Raw genomic sequence first — 23714 nt, forward strand, 5'->3', positions numbered from 1 at the left:
AATAATAGGTCAACACCCCGACATCTAATAGTAAAACTTATGAGTCTCAGAGACAAAGAGAAAATCCTGAAAGCAGCTCGGGAGAAGAGATATGTAACCTACAATGGTAAAAATATTAGATTGGCAACAGACCTATCCACAGAGACCTGGCAGGCCAGAAAGGACTGGCAAGATATCTTCAGAGCACTAAATGAGAAAAATATGCAGCCAAGAATACTATATCCAGCTAGGCTGTCATTGAAAATAGAAGGAGAGATAAAAAGCCACCAGGACAAACAAAAACTAAAGGAATTTGCAAACATGAAACCGGCCCTCCAAGAAATATTGAAAGGGGTCCTCAAAGCAAAGAGAGAGCCTAAAAGCAGCAAAGATCAGAAAGGAACACAGACAATATACAGTAACAGTCACCATACAGGCAATACAATGTCACTAAATTCATACCTTTCAATAGTTACCCTGAATGTAAATGGGCTAAATGCCCCAATCAAAAGACACAGGCTATCAGATTGGATTAAATAACAAGACCCATCCATATGCTGTCTGCAAGAGACTCATTTTAGACCCAAAGACACCCCCAGATTAAAAGTGAGGGGGTGGAAAACCATGTACCATGCTAATGGACACCAAAGGAAAGCTGGGGTGGCAATCCTTCTATCAGACAAATTAGATTTTAAAACAAAGACTGTAATAAGAGATGAAGAAGGACACTATATCCTACTTAAAGGGTCTATCCAACAAGAAGATCTAACAATTGTAAATATCTATGCCCCTAACATGGGAGCAGCCAATTATATAAGGCAATTAATAACAAAAGCGAAGAAACACTTTGACAACAATACAATAATAGTGGGGGACTTTAACACCCCCCTCACTGAAATCGACAGATCATCTAAGCAAAAGATCAACAAGGAAATAAAGACTTTAAATGACACACTGGACCAAATGGACTTCGCAGACATATTCAGAACATTCCAACCCAAAGCAACGGAATGCACATTCTTCTCTAGTGCCCATGGAACATTCTCCAGAATTGATCACATCCTAGGTCACAAATCAGGTCTCAACCAGTACCAAAAGATTGGGATCATTCCCTGCATATTTTCAGACCACAATGTTTTGAAACTAGAACTCAATCACAAGAGGAAAGTCGGAAAGAACTCAAATACATGGAGGCTAAAGAGCATCCTGGTAAAGAATGAATGGGTCAGCCAGGAAATAAAAGAAGAATTTAAAAAATTCATGGAATCCAATGAACATGAAAACACAACCGTTCAAAATCTTTGGGATGCAGCAAAGGCAGTCCTGAGAGGAAAGTATATAGCAATACAAGTCTTTCTCAAGAAACAAGAAAGGTCTCAAATACACAACCTAACCCTACACCTAAAGGAGCTGGAGAAAGAACAGCAAATAAAGCCTAAACCCAGCAGGACAAAGGAAATAATAAAGATCAGAGCAGAAATCAATGAACTAGAAACCAAAAGAATAGTAGAACAGATCAACGAAACTAGGAGCTGGTTCTTTGGAAGAATTAACAAGATTGATAAACCCCTGGCCAGACTTATCAAAAAGAAAAGAGAAATGACCCAAATAAATAAAATCATGAATGAAAGAGGAGAGATCACAACCAACACCAAAGAAATACAAACAATTATAAACCATATTATGAGCAACTCTATGCCAGCAAATTAGATAACCTGGAAGAAATGGATGCATTCCTAAAGATGTATCAACTACCAAAATTGAACCAGGAAGAAATAGAAAACCTGAACAGACCTATAACCACTAAGGAAATTGAAGCAGTCATCAAAAATCTCCCAACAAACAAAAGCCCAAGGCCAGATGGCTTCCCAGGGGAATTCTATCAGACATTTCAAGAAGAATTAATACCTATTCTCTTGAAACTGTTCCAAAAAATAGAAATGGAAGGAAAACTTCCAAATTCATTTTATGAGGCCACCATTACCTTGATCCCAAAATCAGACAAAGATCCCATCAAAAAGAGAATTACAGACCAATATCCTTGATGAACATGGATGCAAAAATTCTCACCAAAATACTAGCCAATAGGATCCAACAGTACATTAAAAGGATTATTCACCACGACCAAGTGGGATTTATCCCTGGGCTGCAAGGCTGGTTCAACATCCGCAAATCAATCAACGTGATACAATACATTAACAAAGGAAAGAACAAGAATCATATGATCCTCTCAATAGATGCAGAAAAAGCATTTGACAAAGTACAGCATCCTTTCTTGATCAAAACTCTTCAGAGTATAGGGATAGAGGGTACATACCTCAATATCATAAGAGCCATCTATGAAAAATTTATGGCGAATATCATTCTCAAGGGGGAAAAGCTGAGAGCTTTTCCCCTAAGGTCAGGAACGCGGCAGGGATGTCCACTCTCACCACTGCTATTCAACATAGTATTAGAAGTCCTAGCCACAGCAATCAGACAACAAAAAGAAATCAAAAGCATCCAAATCGGCAAAGAGGAAGTCAAACTCTGACTCTTTGCAGATGATATGATACTGTATGTGGAAAACCCAAAAGACTCCACCCCAAAACTGCTAGAACTCATACAGGAATTCAGTCAAGTAGCAGGCTATAAAATCAATGCACAGAAATCAGTGGCATTCCTATACACCAACAACAAGACAGAAGAGAGACAAATCAAGGAGTCGATCCCATTCACAATTGCACCCAAAACCATAAGATACCTAGGAATAAATTTAACCAAAGAGGCAAAGGATCTGTACTCAGAAAACTATAAAATACTCATGAAAGAAATTGAAGAAGACACAAAGAAATGGAAAAACGTTCCATGCTCATGGATTGGCAGAACCAACATTGTGAAGATGTCAATGCTCCCTAGAGCAATCTACACATTCAATGCAATCCCCATCAAAATACCATGCAGTTTTTTCAAAGAAATGGACAAATAATCCAAAAATTTGTATGGATTCAGAAGAGACCCTGAATAGCCAGAGGAATATTGAAAAAGAAAAGCAAAGCTGGCGGCATCACAATTCCGGACTTCCAGCTCTATTACAAAGCTGTCATCATCAAGACAGTATGGTACTGGCTCAAAAAGAGACACATAGATCAATGGAACAGAATCGAGAGCCCAGAAATGGACCCTCAACTCTGTGGTCAACTCATCTTTGACAAAGCAGGAAAGAATGTCCAATGGAAAAAAGACACTCTCTTCAACAAATGGTGTTGGGAAAATTGGACAGCCACATGCAGAAGAATGAAACTGGACCATTTCCTTACACCACACACAAAAATAGACTCCAGATGATTGAGAGACCTAAACGTGAGACAGGAGTCCATCAAAATCCTAAAGGAGAATACAGGTAGCAACCTCTTTGACCTCAGCCACAGCAACTTCTTCCTAGAAACATCGCCAAAGGCAAGGGAAGCAAGGGCAAAAATGAACTATTGGGATTTCATCAAGATAACATCTTTTGCACAGCAAAAGAAACAGTCCACAAAACCAAAGACAACCGACAGAATGGGAGAAAATATTTGCAAATGACCTATTAGATAAAGGGCTAGTATCCAAAATCTATAAAGAACTTATCAAACTCAACACCCAAAGAACAAATAATCCAATCAAGAAATGGGCAGAAGACATGAACAGACATTTTTCCAAAGAAGACATCCAAATGGCCAACAGACACATGAAAAAGTGCTCCACATCGCTCGGCATCAGGGAAATCCAAATCAAAACCTCAGTGAGATACCACCTCACACCAGTCAGAATGGCTAAAATTAACAAGTCAGGAAACGACGGATGTTGGTGGGGTTGTGGAGAAATGGGAACCCTCCTACACTGTTGGTGGGCATGCAAGCTGGTGCAACCCCTCTGGAAAACAGTATGGAGGTTCCTCAAACAGTTGAAAATAGAGCTACCATACGATCCAGCAATTGCACTACTGGGTATTTACCCCAAAGGTACAAATGTAGGGATCTGAAGGGGTACGTGCACCCTGATGTTTATAGCAGCAATGTCCACAATAGCCAAACTTTGGAAAGAGCCAAGATGTCCCCCGAGAGATGAATGGATAAAGTAGAGGTGCTATATATACACGATGGAATATTATGCTGCCATCAAAAGGAATGAGATCTTGCCATTTGCAACGACGTGGATGGAACTGGAGGGTGTTATGCTGAGTGAAATAAGTCAATCAGAGAAAGACATGTATCATATGACCTCACTGATATGAGGAATTCTTAATCTCAGGAAACAAACTGAGGGTTGCTGGAGTGGTGGGGGTGGGAGGGATGGGGTGGCTGGGTGATAGACATTGGGGAGGGTATGTGCTATGGTGAGCGCTGTGAACTGTGCAAGACTGTTGAATCACAGATCTTTAGTTCTGAAACAAATAATGCAACATATGTTAAGAAAAAAGGAAAAGAAGAAGATAGCAGGAGGGGAAGAGTGAAGGGGAGTAAGTTAGAGGGGAAGACGAACCATGAGAGACAATGGACTCTGAAAAACAAACTGAGGGTCCTAGAGGGGAGGAGGGTAGGGGGATGGGTTAGCCTGGTGATGGGTATTAAAGAGGGCACATTCTGCATGGAGCACTGGGTGTTATGCACAAACAATGAATCACGGAACACTACATCAAAAACTAATAATGTAATATATGGTGATTAACATAACAATAAAAAATAAAAAGAATGTACATACTTTAATTGGGAAATAATTATTGCTAAAAAATACTCTCATCTGAGATTTCAGGGAGTGGGCATCACTGTTTATAGATGACTGTAACACATGTGACAATAATGCAAAAGTTTGAAATATTGCAAGAATTACCAAAATGTGACTTGCAAACATGAGCAAATGCTGTTGGAACAATGGTGCTGACAGACATGCTTGATGCAGAGTTGCCACAAACCTTCAATTTGTAAAAAAAAACAAAACAAATCAAAACCATAAAATAATTCCAGTATCTTCAAAATGCAATAAAGCAAATTGCAATAAAATGAGGTCTGCCTGAATATGAAGCTCCTCTCCAGTTTTGTATGATTAATAATGTTAACTCAATTAAATAATCTTTCAAGTTGATAAAAGTTGTTTCTTGGTGTCTAGACAAGTTGAGTTTATATGGCTGCTTTCCTCTTCAGTGATGGGAGACTATGTGCCTTATACACATGGGTGCAGGAAAAGGGGCCATTGTCTTACCTGAGAGCCATGGAAACAGGGTATAGGCTTTCCCCGTTTATTGACATCACTCTCCAAAATGGTCTTGTGGAGCTGTCATTGGATACATTAAAACTGATAAGACAACATTAATATGTAATTACTTATAAATTTTATTAAAATTATTTGGGAATTGATACGGAGAAGCACAGTGTTATTCAGAGGTACTGATCATTCAAATGAACCTTAATATTTTAATCAACGATGTGTGTGGGCCAAGTACCCGCCCTGTCTCTGGGATCTGTGGCATTCAAGCAAGTCACTCAAATTCTTTTAACATTATTTTCCTCATCTAGAGAGTTGATAGCATGTGGCACTGTTGTGGTGTTAAATGCGGAAAGTAATCTAAAGGTAGATTGGGAGCTCTAAACTGTATAGAAACCCACAGCCATTCTTCATTCTGTGTTTGCTTCTCTTGGAACTCCCCTGGGTTCTGCAGGTCTGTTTGCTGTTGTGAAGAGACACCCGCATCTCTTCACTTGGCCGAGGGGCCCTCTCCTGCTGTGTCACGCCTCCATCAGTGTCTTGCTTTAATTTCCAGCCATCTCTGCACACCTGATTTTGACCGGTCCTCCACTGGACATTTTACTGTTGTTGTGCACCAAGCAAATATTCAGGGTGAAACACTTGCTAACGTCGAATGGTCCGGGAAGGCATTCTCACCTGCTTTCACCATATACTTTTGTTGAATTTCTTGGCAAATTTCACAGGAATAATACCTATAGCATAATGTGTTGTCATTTCTTTCAAATGAGATGCTGATATGTTTTCATCAGTATGAAGAAAAGAAGAATAAACAGCTTGTAACATGATTGGAATTTAGTCTAGGAAGGGACCTTAAAGATCCGATAGCCATCCGTCCCACCCCATCTCCTCTGCAATTTCTCTTCGGATGAAGTTCTATTACCGTTACTATCTGGGTCTTATTTTTTATGTGTAAAATAAAATGTAAGGATGAAATCATCAGTTGTCAGTCTTTAAAAGGAAACATTGGAATGTTTTATAGTGGAGAACTCGAGGGGTCAAGGTTAGTACCATCAGTGATAAAGTAATGTCAATCTCATATACCTCTTGGTAGGATGCAGTGGGAAGGACACTGCTTCTCTCTGCTGTTGCTCTCCCAAATCCGTAACTCCGTTCCATTCATGAGAAGATATCAGCCACACCCAACCCGAGGGACGTTCTACAGAATTCCCAGCCAGTAGTCTTTTTTTTTTTTTAGAGATTTTATTTATTTGACAGAGAGCACAAGCAGAGGGAGAGAGAGGGAGAAGGAGGCTCCCTGCTGAGCAAGGAGCCCGCTGTGGGATTCGATCCCAGGACCCTGGGATCATGACCTGAGCAGAAGGCAGACTCTTCACCGACTGAGCCACCCAGGCGTCCCAGCCAGTAGTCTTCAGAAGCGTCCTGGCCGTGGGAAGTGAGGAGAGCCTGAGAAGCTGTCACAGTTCGGAGGACACTAGGAGACATGACCACTGACTACAAGGCGCTATGGTGAACTGGGTCCTGGAACAGAAAAAGGATATTAATGGAAAAACTGGTGGAATCCAGAGCCTGTAGTTAAATAGCATTGTCTTAATGTTAATTTTAGTTTTATCGTGCACCATGGTTATATAAGATGCTAGCTCCAGGCGAAGTGAGGTGAAGGGGGTATTAGAACTCCGTCAGGATTACAGGGGGCAGTGGACGTGGGTCATCACGTTGCTTGGTGGTGATGAGGTCCAACGTGTGGCCTTGGGAGAAGGATGGAGAACAGGCTTGCTGGATGTGATGAGATGGCAGAGCTGAGAGACCAAGTCTGGGAGGTTTGTCGCGAGGGGCTATTGAGATCCCCAAGGGCTGTGACAGGGGCTCTGAGAGAGGAACTGAGGACTGGGAGAGTCAGGGAGAGAGGGGTGGGCTGCTCCAAGGAGGGTAAGTGGCAAGTAGAGTCTGAGGACACAAACTGTGAAAGGTTTTAGGGAGGAGAAAGTGCTAACAGTTTGGACATGGCAGTGAGGAGCAGGGAGGAGCCATCCCCATTTCTGCGTGTGTGGAAGAGCCAGCAGCCATCACTTGGGAAGCTATGTTCTCAGGAGGGTATGGCTTGGGTCATTTTTTCTGCAGGGCACTTTGAAGCTTGTGTACCTCTGAGCCAGCAATCTGCATCTGGAAGTTTATCCTAAGGCTATAAAGTCTGACAAGTTCTTATTTTCTATTGCCAGATTTCATGTAGATTGCAATTTAAAACAGCAGGTGGCGGGTCTGTGACTTAAATGTGTTTCCATTTTAGGGGGCTTTTCTCTATGTTCCAAATTTTCTATCATGAGCACATTTGAATGCAGAAAATTAAAATTATTTTAAGAATAAAATAGCCTATACTGACTGCAGGCTTGCTCATTAGGTTCCCTGTTTTTCTAGGTTCCCAGTGGGAGAGGAATCCTTCAAGCCACTATCGGAGATGTTGTGAATTCAAACTACTTTTTGATTTAATTTGTAATTCCCCCTAAGGACTTGGAAAATGTCTTTGCTGATTTATTTAAAAACATTCTAGCCCACAGAGAAATCAGATGCCTAGGTAATAGTTACAAAGTACAAAAATTAAGTGCTGTCTAACACTGGGCTTCTAACTTTTTGCAAACAAATTATACCCTAAACCAAAACATGGGATTTATTTTCACCAATTTGAGCCTGACATCTTAGTTTATAGTGGGCGGCTGCTGTCTACTGTGGCAGTCATAGAAGTAATGACAACGAAAATGAGGTTTCCCGGCAAGTGCTGACTACCGCTCTCACAACATGTTCAAATCACATACACTTTAAAGCAGTTAAATTGACGGAACTCTCTGTGGACAGAGGCAGGGTTTTCCTGACCTCCTCCAGCTGCTGTGGGGAGTCTGGTTCCGGCGGCCTTTGGCCTCGCACGATGTCCTCACAACCAGCCTGCTCTTGAAACTCTTGAGTTCTTGTTCATTCTCTTCTGCCCCAGTTTTCAGATTCTCCAGCTGCTGCCGTTGCCAGTTTAATCTCTCCCATCACATCTTGTAACAGCTTCTCGAATTTCTTCCCCCAGTGCCTGTCAGCTCCCGCAGCTGCTCTTGTCCATCCTTTTCTCATCTCACTTGCCAAAATGTCAGGCCTTTAGAACAGCTTCAAGTCTAGCTGTTTGGCTCCTGAGTTCAAGTTCACTGAAGTGCTTACTAGCAAAAGTATTTCTGTGTTAATTATGCCAGGTGGGAACTTGGGCACATCGGTACACTCAGAAGCATGTATCTATGATAGGACCGAGATTTTCATGCTATGCTCTTGAGTTGGCAGAGACTCCATAAACCTCAGAATACCTGAAGTCAAAGCAAAATTGCCAGATAGGCTGTGAAATGGGGCAGATCCACACAAGCTGCACTGCATTTATTCACGCTGTACCGTGTGTGTTAGTGGGTTCTGTCTTGCAAGTGTTGACGTTAAGTCATCCATTTCTTTTAGTGTTTTTCACTTTAGACTGAATGTTCTATTTTTATTGCTATTTACTGTTGGGGTCTTTGAAAGGCAGCTGCTGTGTAAGTTGAGCTGGTTTACATTTTCTGGTTGTTTGTAGGGTACACCCGACACCTGCATTTTACAGTTTACTGGTGTAACCGGAGAGACTCTGTTACCTACTAAATCTTGTGTGGAGCGAAGGAAATGCCACCATGTGCCCCTGACTTCCCTCGATGAAGCTGCATGAGGAAGCAGTTTAAGAAAAATGTGCTTTTCTTTAGAGGAAAAAAATAAGATCACAGTTTTGCCAGTTGCCCTCTCATCTCAGAAACTACAATTTGCATAGTGTTGGCATGACTTTCTGTATCATGATGCACGATTATCCTTTTACTGAAACTGGCTCTAAATTCTCTCTCTATATTAGTCCATGTGGTTATAGTCCAGCAATTCCCTTAGCTGTAGATCTTACTTCTAAATCTCATGGTATGTAAACCCTTTGGTCAGTTTATTAATATCTGGATTTTTCTCTCTTTTTTAGCATCTCTCAAGAACCTCAGCAAGAATAAAAAAGTGGTTCCATTTCCTGGTAAGAGAGTGAATTATCGATGATCATTTGTGGGGCACGTGTGACACGTGCAGATGGCTGTTCTGGGCTCACTTTGTCCATTTGTGAGTTTTCCCATTGAAAAGGTCCCCAAGTAGGTCACTTTATGTATCGCCCCAGACCGGGCACCCACCGGCCCTTCTATCTACTGGCTGCCTTCCACTTGTATTATGTGGCTTTGAACAGATGATTTACTTTCTCATCACTAAGCAGGGACCCCTCTAAACTGTACTTTGGATGGCCAGGTTTTTCAGTGCGTGACAAGTGCAGGTTTAGACCTACCATATGGTGGCGCTGTCTGTCAGCCCACAGTTCCATCCAGGCATTATACGATTATTGTAATATTTCACTGCATACCCTTCTAAAACTTTGTAAAAAAAAAAAGCAGAGAAGAGAAAAACTAAAGCTCCTGAAAGTTGTGACAAGGAGTACAGATTTCAGACAGGAGACTTGAGACAGAGGACTGCACCCAAGTGATGCACTTTTAGCCCCATGTAGAGGTCCACCGGGTCGTGGGCTTGGCTCTGATAGGAAATGGAGCACGTGTGTGTGGGACTAGCAACATCTCATTGGCGACTGCATTTAAAGGGCAAAGAGAGCTCAGGGAGTTTGGAAATATGTTTTATTGCATAATAATATAACACATTATTTTATTTTATATTAATATTTAATGTAAACTTATATTACATTTCATGGTAATCTATTACTCACATAAACGTGCTTTAATATCTTTTTTTTTATTATGTTATGTTAGTCACCATACATTACATCATTAGTTTTTGATGTAGCGTTTCATGATTCATCGTTTGCGTATAACACGCAGTGCTCCACGCAGAACGTGCCCTCCTTAATACCCATCACCAGGCTAACCCATCTTCCCACCCCCGTCTCCTCTAGAACCCTCAGTCTGTTTCTCAGAGGCCATAGTCTCTCATGGTTCATCTCCCCTCTGATTTCCCCCCCTTCATTCTTCCCCTACTGCTATCTTCTTCTTCTTCTTTTTTTTTTTAACATATAATGTATTATTTGTTTCAGAGGTACAGATCTGTGATTCAACAGTCTTGTACAATTCACAGTGCTCACCATAGCACATACCCTCCCCAATGTCTATCACCCAGCCACCCCATCCCTCCCACCCCCCACCCTTCCAGTAACCCTCAGTTTGTTTCCTGAGATTAAGAATTCCTTATATCAGTGAGGTCATATGATACATGTCTTTCTCTGATTGACTTATTTTGCTCAGCATAACACCCTCCAGTTCCATCCATATCATTGCAAATGGCAAGATTTCATTCCTTTAATGGCTGCATAATATTCCATTGTATATATATACTACATCTTCTTTATCCATTCATCTGTCGAGGGACATCTTGGCTCTTTCCACAGTTTGGGTATTGTGGACATTGCTGCTATAAACATCAGGGTGCACGTACCCCTTCGGATCCCTACATTTGTATCTTTGGGGTAAATACCCAGTAGTGCAATTACTGGGTCATATGGTAGCTCTATTTTCAACTGTTTGAGGAACCTCCATACTGTTTTCCAGAGTGGCTGCACCAGCTTGCATTCCCACCAACAGTGTAGGAGGGTTCCCCTTTCTCCCCATCCCCGCCAACATCTGTCGTTTCCCGACTTGTTAATTTTATCCATTCTGACTGCTGCGAGATGGTATCTCATCGAGGTTTTGATTTGGCTTTCCCTGATGCTGAGTGATGTGGAGCACTTTTTCATGGGTCTGTTGGCCATTTGGACGTCTTCTTTGGAAAAATGTCTGTTCATGTCTTCTGCCCATTTCTTGATTGGATTATTTGTTCTTTGGGTGTTGAGTTTGATAAGTTCTTTATAGATTTTGGATACTAGCCCTTTATCTGATATGTCATTTGCAAATATCTTCTCCCAGTCTGTCAGTTGTCTTTTGGTTTTGTGGACTGTTTCCTTTGCGGTGCAAAAGCTTTTTATCTTGATGAAATCCCAATAGTTCATTTTTGCCCTGGCTTCCCTTGCCTTTGGCAATGTTTCTAGGAAGAAGTTGCCGTGGCTGAGGTTGAAGAGGTTACTGCCTGTGTTCTCCTTTAGGATTTTGATGGACTCCTGTCTCATATTTAGGTCTTTCAACCATTTGGAGTCTATTTTTGTGTGTGGTGTAAGGTAATGGTCCAGTTTCATTCTTCTGCATGTGGCTGTCCAATTTTCCCAACACCATTTGTTGAAGAGACCGTCTTTTTTCCATTGGACATTCTTTCCTGCTTTGTTGAAGATGAGTTGACCATAGAGTTGAGGGTCCATTTCTGGGCTCTCGATTCTGTTCCATTGATCTATGTGTCTCTTTTTGAGCCAGTACCATACTGTCTTGATGATGACAGCTTTGTAATAGAGCTGGACGTCCGGAATTGTGATGCCGCCAGCTTTGCTTTTCTTTTTCAATATTCCTCTGGCTATTCGGTGTCTCTTCTGGTTCCATACAAATTTTAGGATTATTTGTTCCATTTCTTTGAAAAAAGTGGATGGTATTTTGATGGGGATTGCATTGAATGTGTAGATTGCTCTAGGTAGCATTGACATCTTCACCATGTTTGTTCTTCCAATCCATGAGCATGGAACTTTTTCCATTTCTTTGTGTCTTCCTCAATTTCTTTCATGAGTATCCTATAGTTTTCTGAGTACAGATTTTTGCCTCTTTCGTTAGATTTAATCCTAGGTATCTTATGGTTTTGGGTGTGTTATGGCATCCACGCCTTAATTTCTCTTTCTTCTGTCTTGTTGTTGGTGTATAGGAATGCCACTGATTTCTGTGCATTGATTTTATATCCTGCCACTTTACTGAATTCCTGTATGAGTTCTAGCTGTTTTGGGGTGGAGTCTTTTGTGTTTTCCACATAAAATATCATATCATCTGCAGAGAGTGAGAGTTTGACTTCTTTGCCAATCTGGATGCCTTTGATTTCTTTTTGTTGTCTGATTGCTGTGGCTAGGACTTCTAATACTATGTTGAATAGCAGTGGTGATAATGGACATCCCTGCTGCATTCCTGACCTTAGGGGGAAAGCTCTCAGTTTTTCCCCATTGAGAATGATATTCGCTGTAGGTTTTTCATGGATGGCTTTTATGATATTGAGGTATGTACCCTCTATCCCTATACTCTGAAGAGTTTTGATCAAGAAAGGATGCTGTACTTTGTCAAATGCTTTTTCTGCATCTCTTGAGAGGATCATATGGTTCTTGTTCTTTCTTTTATTAATGTATTGTTATCACATTGATTGATTTGCAGATGTTGAACCAACCTTGCAGCCCAGGGATAAATCCCGCTTGGTCGTGGTGAATAATCCTTTTAATGTACTGTTGGATCCTATTGGCTAGTATTTTGGTGAGAATTTTTGCATCCATGTTCATCAAGGATATTGGTCTGTAATTCTCCTTTATGATGGGGTCTTTGTCAGGTTTTGGGATCAAGGTAATGGTGGCCTCATAAAACAAGTTTGGACGTTTTCCTTCCATTTCTATTTTTTGGAACAGTTTCAGGAGAATAGGTATTAATTTTTCTTCAAATGTCTGATAGAATTCCCCTGGGAAGCCATCTGGCCCTGGGCTTTTTTTGTTGGGAGATTTTTGATGACTGCTTCAATTTCCTAGTGGTTATAGATGTGTTCAGGTTTTCTATTTCTTCCTGGTTCAATTTTGGTAGTTGATACATCTCTAGGAATGCACCCATTTCTTCCAGGTTATCTAATTTGCTGGCATAGAGTTGCTCATAATATGGTCTTATAATTGTTTGTATTTCTTTGGTGTTGGCTGTGATCTCTCCTCTTTCATTCATGATTTTGTCGATTTATGTCACTTCTCTTTTCTTTTTGATAAGTCTGGCCAGAGGTTTATCAATCTTGTTAATTCTTTCAAAGAACCAGCTCCTAGTTTCGTTGATCTGTTCTACTGTTTTGGTTTCTATTTCATTGATTTCTGCTCTGATCTTTATTATTTCTCTTCTCCTGCTGGGTTTAGGCTTTATTTGCTGTTTTTTCTCCAGCTCCTTTAGGTGTAGGGTTAGGTTGTGTATTTGAGACCTTTCTTGTTTCTTGAGAAAGGCTTGTGTTGCTATATACTTTCCTCTCAGGACTGCCTTTGCTGTATCCCAAAGATTTTGAACAATTGTGTTTTCATTTTCATTGGTTTCCATGAATTTTTTTAATTCTTCTTTAATTTCCTGGTTGACCCATTCATTCTTTAGTAGGATGCTCTTTAGCCTCCATGTATTTGAGTTCTTTCCGACTTTCCTCTTGTGATTGAGTTCTAGTTTCAAAGCATTGTGGTCTGAAAATATGCAGGGAATGATCCCAATCTTTCGGTAGCAGTTGAGACCTGATTTGTGACCTAGGATGTGATCAATCCTGGAGAATGTTCCATGGGCACTAGAGAAGAATGTGTATTCCGTTGCTTTGGGATGGAATGTTCTGAATATGTCTGTGAAGTCCATCTGGTCCAGTGTGTCATTTAAAGTCTTTATTTCCTTGTTGATCTTTTGCTTCGATGATCTGTCCATTTCAGTCAGGGGTGTAAGTGCTTTAATATCTTAATTCTATTTTTAATCTTGCACATTCTAATTTTCTGTGTGTTTAGGAAAGCTTTATGTGTGGGACATGCTGGCTCTCACTGCCTTTGCCTGTCATTTGGATCCGCCCAGGAGGCGGTGCGGGGAGGCGCTCTGCCCAGGCGCGTGCGCAGGCAGCCGGCCGGGCCGTGGTTTCCGCCGAGCCCCCGGAAGGCGCCTGCGGGGCCGGGGCGGCGGCCGACTCGGCGGAAGGCCTCTGAGGGCCGGATAGGGCGGCCCAGCCACGCCCGCGCCTCGGGGACCTCGCACAGTGGGGAGGCTCTCTGGATCCCTCAGGGCCTGCGGGCGGCGGGGGCTCCGCTGGCTGCCTCTCCTCCGAGGGACGCGCCGCCATCTTCCCGCACGGCCTTCCCGTTAGCGCAGGAGGAGGTGCCCCCGACGTTCGCCTCACAGCCCGGAGCGCCGGGCCCTGGGGTCGGAGCGGGAGTGAGGCCCCGCGTGCAGGCCGGGAGGGTCTAGGTGGCTCTGTGCTCGCGGAGGGGCACGGGAGTGCGGGCGGGCCCGGCCGTCCTTGCTGCCCCCTTCCGGGTCATTCTGAGGGCTGGGGCTTTCTCCTGTCGCCCTGTCAGACCGCGCTGCGGCAGGATCAGATTTCGTGGAAGGTAATGCCTCTGACAGCAGGAGGGAAGGGGAAGGTGAGAGCCTTCCCTTCCCTCAGGCGCTCTGTGAGGGACGAGGCCTGGAGCGGGTGTGGGCTGCGCGGAAGGGACAGCGCTCCCTGAGGTGACAGAGGCCTGACGTGGGCCGCGGAGAAGGGACAGCGCTCCCTGAGGTGACAGAGGCCTGGCGTGGGCCGCGGAGAAGGGACAGCGCTCCCTGAGGTGACAGGCCTGATGTGGGCGTGGGCTGCGCAGAGGGGACAGCGCTCCCTGAGGTGACAGAGGCCTGGCGTGGGCCGCGGAGAAGGGACAGCGCTCCCTGAGGTGACAGAGGCCTGGCGTGGGCCGCGGAGAAGGGACAGCGCTCCCTGAGGTGACAGAGGCCTGACGTGGGCTGCGGAGAAGGGACAGCGCTCCCTGAGGTGACAGAGGCCTGACGTGGGCCGCGGAGAAGGGACAGCGCTCCCTGAGGTGACAGGCCTGATGTGGGCGTGGGCTGCGCAGAAGGGACAGCGCTCCCTGAGGTGACAGAGGCCTGGCGTGGGCCGCGGAGAAGGGACAGCGCTCCCTGAGGTGACAGAGGCCTGACGTGGGCCGCGGAGAAGGGACAGCGCTCCCTGAGGTGACAGGCCTGATGTGGGCGTGGGCTGCGCAGAAGGGACAGCGCTCCTTGAGGTGACAGAGGCCTGGCGTGGGCCGCGGAGAAGGGACAGCGCTCCCTGAGGTGACAGAGGCCTGGCGTGGGCGTGGGCTGCGCAGAAGGGACAGCGCTCCCTGAGGTGACAGAGGCCTGGCGTGGGCCGCGGAGAAGGGACAGCGCTCCCTGAGGTGACAGGCCTGATGTGGGCGTGGGCTGCGCAGAAGGGACAGCGCTCCTTGAGGTGACAGAGGCCTGGCGTGGGCCGCGGAGAAGGGACAGCGCTCCCTGAGGTGACAGGCCTGATGTGGGCGTGGGCTGCGCAGAGGGGACAGCGCTCCCTGAGGTGACAGAGGCCTGGCGTGGGCCGCGGAGAAGGGACAGCGCTCCCTGAGGTGACGGAGGCCTGGCGTGGGCCGCGGAGAAGGGACAGCGCTCCCTGAGGTGACGGAGGCCTGACGTGGGCTGCGGAGAAGGGACAGCGCTCCCTGAGGTGACAGAGGCCTGGCGTGGGCCGCAGAGAAGGGACAGCGCTCCTTGAGGTGACAGAGGCCTGACGTGGGCCGCGGAGAAGGGACAGCGCTCCCTGAGGTGACAGAGGCCTGGCGTGGGCCGCGGAGAAGGGACAGCGCTCCCTGAGGTGACAGGCCTGATGTGGGCGTGGGCTGCGCGGAAGGGACAGCGCTCCCTGAGGTGACAGAGGCCTGGCGTGGCCGTGGGCTGCGCAGAAGGGACAGTGCTCCCTGAGGTGACAGAGGCCTGGCGTGGGCCGCAGAGAAGGGACAGCGCTCCCTGAGGTGACAGAGGCCTGATGTGGGCCGCGGAGAAGGGACAGCGCTCCCTGAGGTGACAGAGGCCTGGCGTGGGCCGTGGGCTGCGCAGAAGGGACAGCGCTCCCTGAGGTGACAGAGGCCTGGAGCGGGCGTGGGCTGCGCAGAAGGGACAGCGCTCCCTGAGGTGACAGAGGCCTGACGTGGGCTGCGGAGAAGGGACAGCGCTCCTTGAGGTGACAGAGGCCTTACGTGGGCTGCGGAGAAGGGACGGTGCTCCCTGAGGTGACAGAGGCCTGGCGTGGGCCGCGGAGAAGGGACAGCGCTCCCTGAGGTGACAGAGGCCTGGCGTGGGCCGCGGAGAAGGGACAGCGCTCCCTGAGGTGACAGAGGCCTGACGTGGGCCGCGGAGAAGGGACAGCGCTCCCTGAGGTGACAGAGGCCTGACGTGGGCCGCGGAGAAGGGACAGCGCTCCCTGAGGTGACAGAGGCCTGACGTGGGCCGCGGAGAAGGGACAGCGCTCCCTGAGGTGACAGAGGCCTGGCGTGGGCCGCGGAGAAGGGACAGCGCTCCCTGAGGTGACAGAGGCCTGGCGTGGGCCGCGGAGAAGGGACAGCGCTCCCTGAGGTGACAGAGGCCTGGCGTGGGCCGCGGAGAAGGGACAGCGCTCCCTGAGGTGACAGAGGCCTGACGTGGGCCGCGGAGAAGGGACAGCGCTCCCTGAGGTGACAGAGGCCTGACGTGGGCCGCGGAGAAGGGACAGCGCTCCCTGAGGTGACAGAGGCCTGGAGCGGGCGTGGGCTGCGCGGAAGGGACAGCGCTCCCTGAGGTGACAGAGGCCTGGAGCGGGCGTGGGCTGCGCGGAAGGGACAGCGCTCCCTGAGGTGACAGAGGCCTGACGTGGGCTGCGGAGAAGGGACAGCGCTCCCTAGGTGACAGAGGCCTGGAGCGGGCGTGGGCTGCGCGGAAGGGACAGCGCTCCCTGAGGTGACAGAGGCCTGGCGTGGGCCGCAGAGAAGGGACAGCGCTCCCTGAGGTGACAGAGGCCTGGCGTGGGCCGCGGAGAAGGGACAGCGCTCCCTGAGGTGACAGAGGCCTGGCGTGGGCTGCGCGGAAGGGACAGCGCTCCCTGAGGTGACAGAGGCCTGGAGCGGGCGTGGGCTACTACTAGAAAGAGAATGGGCTTTGCAGGAAGATTCTTGGAGTTGACCAGATTGACCAGATGTGGCCCCAGGCTGGATTTGAGGGGCAAGGATGAGGTCGGAGTTGGGGCTCTGGATTGGGCTCTAGGTCCTGCTTCTGCAAAGGAGAGAAAGAACAGGTTTTGAGGGAAGGGAACCGGTGAGCACATCGGTGAAGATCCCTGGCTTCTCTGAGGTTCTGTGAGGCCTCCCACTGAAGATGTTTTTCCACAGGTAATTTTCAAATAGTTCTCGTTTCAAGTTCCAGGAGCAGCCTCGGATCCCCTATTCCCAATGGCCTGTATCACGGCAGGAATAGATGGTATCATCGTTGACACGCGTGGTTTGCCGAGTGATCCTTTCATAAGTACCTCGTAATCTTTCTGCTTCTATAGGTTGTTTTCATGTGTTGGTGCCTCTTCTGGAGAAAGAGTGGCTCTGGACTCTTCTGCACTCTGATTCTTTCTTTTTGATCTTACTAAAAGTGCCTTTTTTTTTTTTAACCTCAGTGACCTATAGAAAAAGCAAGAGCCTTCCCTATGGTTTTTTAGTTTTTAAAATAAATTTAGTTTTTAAATAGCTAACAAATACGTCCTATTTAATATTTGGTAACATCATTTATACTTGCTTCTCTTAAGCTTCTCTGATACTATTACAGTCTACCTATTTTATGGTTGTTTAAGATCTTATTTCCAAGTGAGAGTAAAAGTGATAATGTATGTAAAGCACATTGTAAGTGTAATATCCTATGTGAGAATTATTTTTATTAAAATATTATCACTATCAATATGAAATCAATGATATAGTGCAATGTTTGTCATTTTATGATTTATTTCACTTGGTTTAGATGGCTACTGTGTTTATTGGTGATTTTGTTTTATTTTGTTTACTGAAAACAAGAAAAAGGACGATATGACATTCTAGAGGGAAAAAACACACCTATACTACTAGAAACCCCAGTAAAAATAGAAGACCAAAAAGAACCACCAATGGGACAACAATCACTAGAATCATCATCGACACAATCAGAAGAACAACCTGAGGAACAAGAATTGCTCAAAGAGCCATCTTGGGAACAACCATCTCAAGAACAGATACCTGAGAAGCAAGAATCATTTGAACAGCCATCCTTCGGACAACCATCCCAAGAACAGATACCTGACAAGCAAGAATCATTTGAACAACCATCAGTGGGACAAAAAGAGATGACCCAGGGAGAAAAAACTAAACAACAAATACCATGAAAACAAAATATCAGCCAGGTTGTAAAGAACAACAGTCAGAAGCTAGAAAGGATCATAAAGCAAATGAAAATAAAATTAGACATTTTTTTCACATTATACAGAAGAGGTATGCTAGTACAATATTAAAATTGTGCATTTCATATTTTGGTGGCCAGAATTAAAAAAGAATGACTAAGACTAAATTCATCTGGAATTCCTTCTTCTGTTCCCTGAATGTAAAGCTGGAAGGGGAGGAAGTGATTAGTGAGACCTATGTATATTGCCACCTTTCTCAGACTTTCATTTCTTACAGTATCAGTCTATAGCTGGTATTCCAGAGTGACTCATCTGCCCTGAAAATGGCATATATTTACATAGTGATCTATGATTAATTTTTCCTATTTAAAAGTGAATTAAGGTATCTTGTAATTATACATATTATAATATACATCCAAGCACATATACAATCAAATGAATCAAATGAAATGAAATGTATGAATCAAATGAAATGACAGTAGAACCCATGGAAAGGTACATTTTTGGTGATTAAGAGAATGGACTCTCAAGTCAGATTATACAAGTTTAGCTTCTCCATTAAGTGTGTGAACTATGTTGTGCCTCCGTTTACTCATCCATAAATTGGGGCTAATAATCATACCTAATTCATAGGTTGTTGGGATAATTTAAAGCAATAATGTTTACTATAAAATGCTTAGGACAGTGCTGGACACATGGAAGGCACTAAAATGTGTTAGTTATTATTGTTACTTCATTTTGGTTGTTTTTGTTTGTTATTAAATGAGAAGACAAGCAGATTCTCTGCTATGATTATTAGTGTATTTGACTCTTATGGTTAACTGAACTTCTTGCCTGCCAGAACAAAAATGGAAACAAGGATTTTAGGATCATCAAGGTCTTCACTGTTGTTAATTAGTTATATAGAGTTGGCTTGTGGACGGAGAAAGGAAAGCTGTCATTTCACCGTAATGATGGCTTCTTGATTTCTTGTTGGACATGCCCTGAGCATTTATGACACCGTAAGGAGAAAACTGTAATCACATGGAAACCACCATAGCTTTTTTGGTTAACTAATAAGTTTCTGGTGGAGAGTCCATCGATTCTGATCTAGCTTCAAGCTTAGTACATATTTTGGTGCTTGAAAAATAACTTTAGGATGGCATTTCCTGCTCCTTTTAGCCAGCTGCTTCTGTCCCAGTGTCCTGGTGTGTGTCATCGTGTGAAGAGGATGGATTGGGGGTGAAAACTATGGGCCCAGTCCACGTGCCACCTTTGTTGACCATATGGTCCTGAACATCTACTTGTCCTTTCTGAGCATCACTTGTTTTCTGTAAAATGAGAATGTTAGAGCTGCGAAAAAATCTCGAGATGGCAGAGGTTACAGCAGGCATTGTTTCACGGTCATCACGGGGTTGGAGGCTGGTCCCGAGTCACGTGTGACTGTAGCTTTAGGTGGCAGGGGCAGGACTTGAACTTCCTTAAAAAAATTAGTTCTAAATCCACTATAATACTCAGCCTGCCTTAGTACAGAATTATTGTATGAATCAAATGAAATTAAGCTCTCTGAAATTCCTAGTGCTATCCTGGTGTAATATAGACTCATTTAATTTTAATGGATACATGAATACTGCTTCCTATAAAATATCACATCTGGATGATGTTCACGTTTGGGGTGCAGTTTGAGGGAGGTCTGGGTGCCCGGGGGATGGACTGTTTAATTCCCTTCAGAGAGTTATTAAGTATTAAAATCAAACAAAAAAAGCAGACCCAAGCAATGTCATGGCGTCTTACCACATTTGAAATTGGGGGCTGAGGTTGGAAGGGGAGAAGATGGACAAAAGGCCATCTTCATATTATTTTATTTTATTCTATATTTTATTTTGTTTTTAATCTTAATTACAGTGTAGTTAGCATACGGTGTTATATTAGGTTCAGGTACACAGTACAGTGATTCAGCCCTTCCATACTCAGGGCTCATCAGGATGCGTGTGCTCAGTCCCCGCCACCTATTTCCCCCGTCCTCCCACCCACCCCCCCCTCTGGTAATTATCAGTTTGTTCTCTATAGTTCAGAGTCTGTTTTTTGGCTTGTCTCTTTTTCTCCCCCTTTGTTCGTTTGTTTTGTTTCTTAAATTCCACATATGAGCAAAATCTTAGGGTATTTGTCTTTCTCTGGCTTATTTCACTTAGCATAAAACCTAATTCCATCCACGTTGTTGCAAATGGCAAGATTTCATTCTTTTTTATGGATGAATAATATTCCATTGTATATGTATATAAACACCACATCTTTATCCATTCATCTATTGACAGACACTTGGGCTGCTTCCATATCTTGGCTCTTGTAGGTAATGCTGCTATAAATATAGGGATGCATGTATCCCTTCGAATTAGTGTTTTTGTATTCTTTGGGTAAATACCTAGTGCAATTGTTACTACTGGGTCATAGGGTAGCTCTACCTTAACTTTTCGAGGTACCTCCATACTGTTTTCCGTGGTGGCCGCACCAGTTTGCATTCCCACCAACAGGGCATGAGGGTTCCTTTTTCTCTGCATCCTGACACTTGTTTCCTGTGTTTTTTATTTTAGCCATCCTGACAGGTGTGAGGTGATGTCTCATTGTGGTTTTGATTTGCAGTTCAGGAAGGGGGGTTCTTTAGATCAACCACTGAACTAATGAGATATAAAATAGTTACTGAAATAATTTCAAAATAAGTTTTCAAGGTTGTTTCTGTATCAGTACCTGCGTGGGAGCAAACTGCTGTTTCAATGCTCTGTGATTAGCTTTCATGCAATACTGTAGATTCTCAACATGCCAACGGTTGCTGTCTAGAAAAACACCCAGAATCTAGACTCTAACAGGAATGTCAGCTCTTGGGATCTGGGAATAAAATGTGGCCAGAGTAGTTTTGGGAAGTTCTCTTTTAACCTGCTTTTTTTATGTCTTGCAGATGGCCTTGGAATGGAAACCAATAAAGTAAAAAAAAATCACCTTTATATCTACTTGACACTCAGTTTTCCTTCAATCACGGTGCTTCCATCTCACATACGAATATTTTAAGAGCAAGAAAATAGCATCTGGGGTGAAATAAGCCCATGCACTTTGTCTTTTCAAAAGCTAAAGATGAGGGTTTTCCAACGGATTCCGTAGTGTTATAATTCCTTTTCTTGGTGGTATTTCTTTTTAGTAAACATTTAAAAGAATGAAATGTAGTTCTTTATAATTAAGCCTCACAAAGACCATTCAAAAAACCAGAGGAATTTGGAAAAAACCTGTGCACACATTCCCCTCATTTGTTTTTCTTGGAATGTGTATAGGAAGGTATTGTTGAATTTTTAATTTTTTTTTTTTTTTTTAAGAGAGGGTGGGGAGGGGCAGAGGGAGAGAATCTTAAGCAGGCTCCGTGCCCAGCGCAGAACCCAACACAGGGCTGGACTTATAATCCTGAGATCACGACCTGAGCCAAAATCAGGAATCAGATGCTTAACCGACTGAGGCACCCAGGCGCCCCTCTTGGTTCTCACAGAGGGGAATCTAGAACTGCTATATGATGTTCTAAGTATGAAAATAGTTTTACTTTCTGAACGATCAGTTCAAAATGAAAAGAAAAAATGTTCAAGTTAGGTGGGAAAAGGATTGTATTAATTTATTTTCTTATTTTCATGAAGACAAAGGTAATACCCATGCAATTAAGTGCAAAGATTTAAGTTTTCTTCAGCAAAGACTTTAATGTCAACAAATGACATATGCCTTCAAATATCTCTATTCAGTTATGGACATTTGAAGAATTTGGGGATTAAGTTTTATTGTGTACACATACAGCTTTTATCTCTATTCTGCTCACATTCTAGTCATAGTTAAAGAAGCTATAGGCTCTTTGCCTTTACATTTTGGTAAAAAAAATCATGAGCTATCTACAAGGTGACATGTGCTCAGTAGAGACTTCGGTGTCCTCATCTTACAGGTAGTGGACTTTGTCATGTTAAGAACTTCAATGTATTTACTGTTATAATTATTGTTAAAGTAATTACAACCGTTGACAGTAGGCTCAATAGTGTCATGTTCTTGTATTTTTACTGATCTTAAAAATGTTTTAGAAGCTGGTCTGCATTAAAGTTTATTTAACTTCAAATGTCAACTTCCTAGATTGTTCTGAAACTCCTATTGCTTTTTTTTTCTGGAGCATACTCATTTTTATTTTATTTATATATTTATTTAATTTAAATTCATGGTAGTTAACATATAGTGTATTATTAGTTTCAGAGGTAGAGGTCAATGATTAATCAGTTGCATAGAACACCCAGTGCTCATTATATCACGTGCCCTACTTAATACCCATCACCCAGTTACCCCATTATCCCCCCCCAGCAAATCTCAGTTTGTTCCCTAGAGTTAAGAGTCATTCTTATGGTTTGCTTTTTGAAGAAAGCCAGATTTTATGTGCCATATGGGTCCATTTTCAAAACCTTCAAAGAATTATAATAGTTTATAATCCCATTTTCATACATTCTAAGTCAAAACTAGTCTTTTTTAAAAAAGCTTTATTTATTTGAGAGAAAGCACACATAAGCAGGGGGAGAGGCAGAGGGAGAGGGAGAAGCAGACTCCCCGCCAAGCAGGGAGCCCGATGTGGGGCTCGATCTCAGGACTCCAGGATCATGACCTGAGCTGAAGGCAGACGCTTAACCCACTGCGCCACCTGGGTGCTCCTAAATCAAACTAGTCTTTTATAAAAAGTTGAACATGAACTTGTGTTTCCTTGTAGAGTGATTTTCTTGGTTCTACCTGTCAGGGTTGCTGTGTTGATCCCCAGAACCTCCACCAGTAGCAGGCTGCAGCCGGGCCACAGCTTGGAGTCTGTTCCTGGAGCACACCCGAATGGCTGAAGGTCTCAAACACTTGGAAACATATAAAGGTTTTCAGGGACGTTTTTGCAAATTTAAAATGTGGTAAAACCCATTTGTTTCTCTGTTAATTAGATAATACTGTGTGTTTCTGTGTTTGTGGGAAAGATTGTTAAGAGAAGTAAGTCTTGTTTTGTTTGTTTTTTATTTAAGCCAGAAAGCAGAGCAGATTGGAACTCTGTTGTTTGTATTCCTTTTCTTGTCTGCCTAAGATACGCTGACTAACAAAAACTTGCAGAGAAATAGCTTTCTTTTGAGTTGCAGAAATGCCCCCAGAAACATTAATGCCCGTATCTCCCCTACTCCCCTCCACCCGAGCGTCTTGTTTGCTGTTTTCTTCAGCCTAATGACTGTCTCTGTAAATTGTATGGACTTAAAAGTCCCCACTCCCATCATTTCACTGATGGATCTCCTCAAAGTACCTGAGACTCCGCCCTGGATCAGCAGTGGTCGAGTCATCCACCCCCATTGGCTTTTTGGGCTGATGCTTGGGCATTAGGA

At 44.1% G+C, this 23714-nt stretch overlaps 1 protein-coding gene across 1 annotated transcript in view; it reads left to right on the plus strand.

Annotated features, from left to right (window-relative positions):
• DCDC2C (doublecortin domain containing 2C) overlaps positions 1 to 21591 on the plus strand; it is a 123208-nt gene extending 101617 nt beyond the window's left edge. Inside the window, exons 12-13 of the mRNA XM_088026159.1 lie at positions 9212 to 9259; positions 21260 to 21591. Of these exons, the coding sequence (XP_087882285.1) occupies positions 9212 to 9259; positions 21260 to 21369 (158 nt within the window). The 3' untranslated portion in view covers positions 21370 to 21591. The remainder of the gene's footprint in view (positions 1 to 9211; positions 9260 to 21259) is intronic.
• The last annotated feature ends 2123 nt before the right edge of the window (positions 21592 to 23714 follow it).

Source organism: Eumetopias jubatus, unplaced genomic scaffold, assembly GCF_037043125.1.
Source record: "Eumetopias jubatus isolate StellerSeaLion01/CBP00866 unplaced genomic scaffold, mEumJub1_p1.0 scaffold_9, whole genome shotgun sequence".
In the NCBI taxonomy this organism is placed as follows: domain Eukaryota; kingdom Metazoa; phylum Chordata; class Mammalia; order Carnivora; family Otariidae; genus Eumetopias; species Eumetopias jubatus.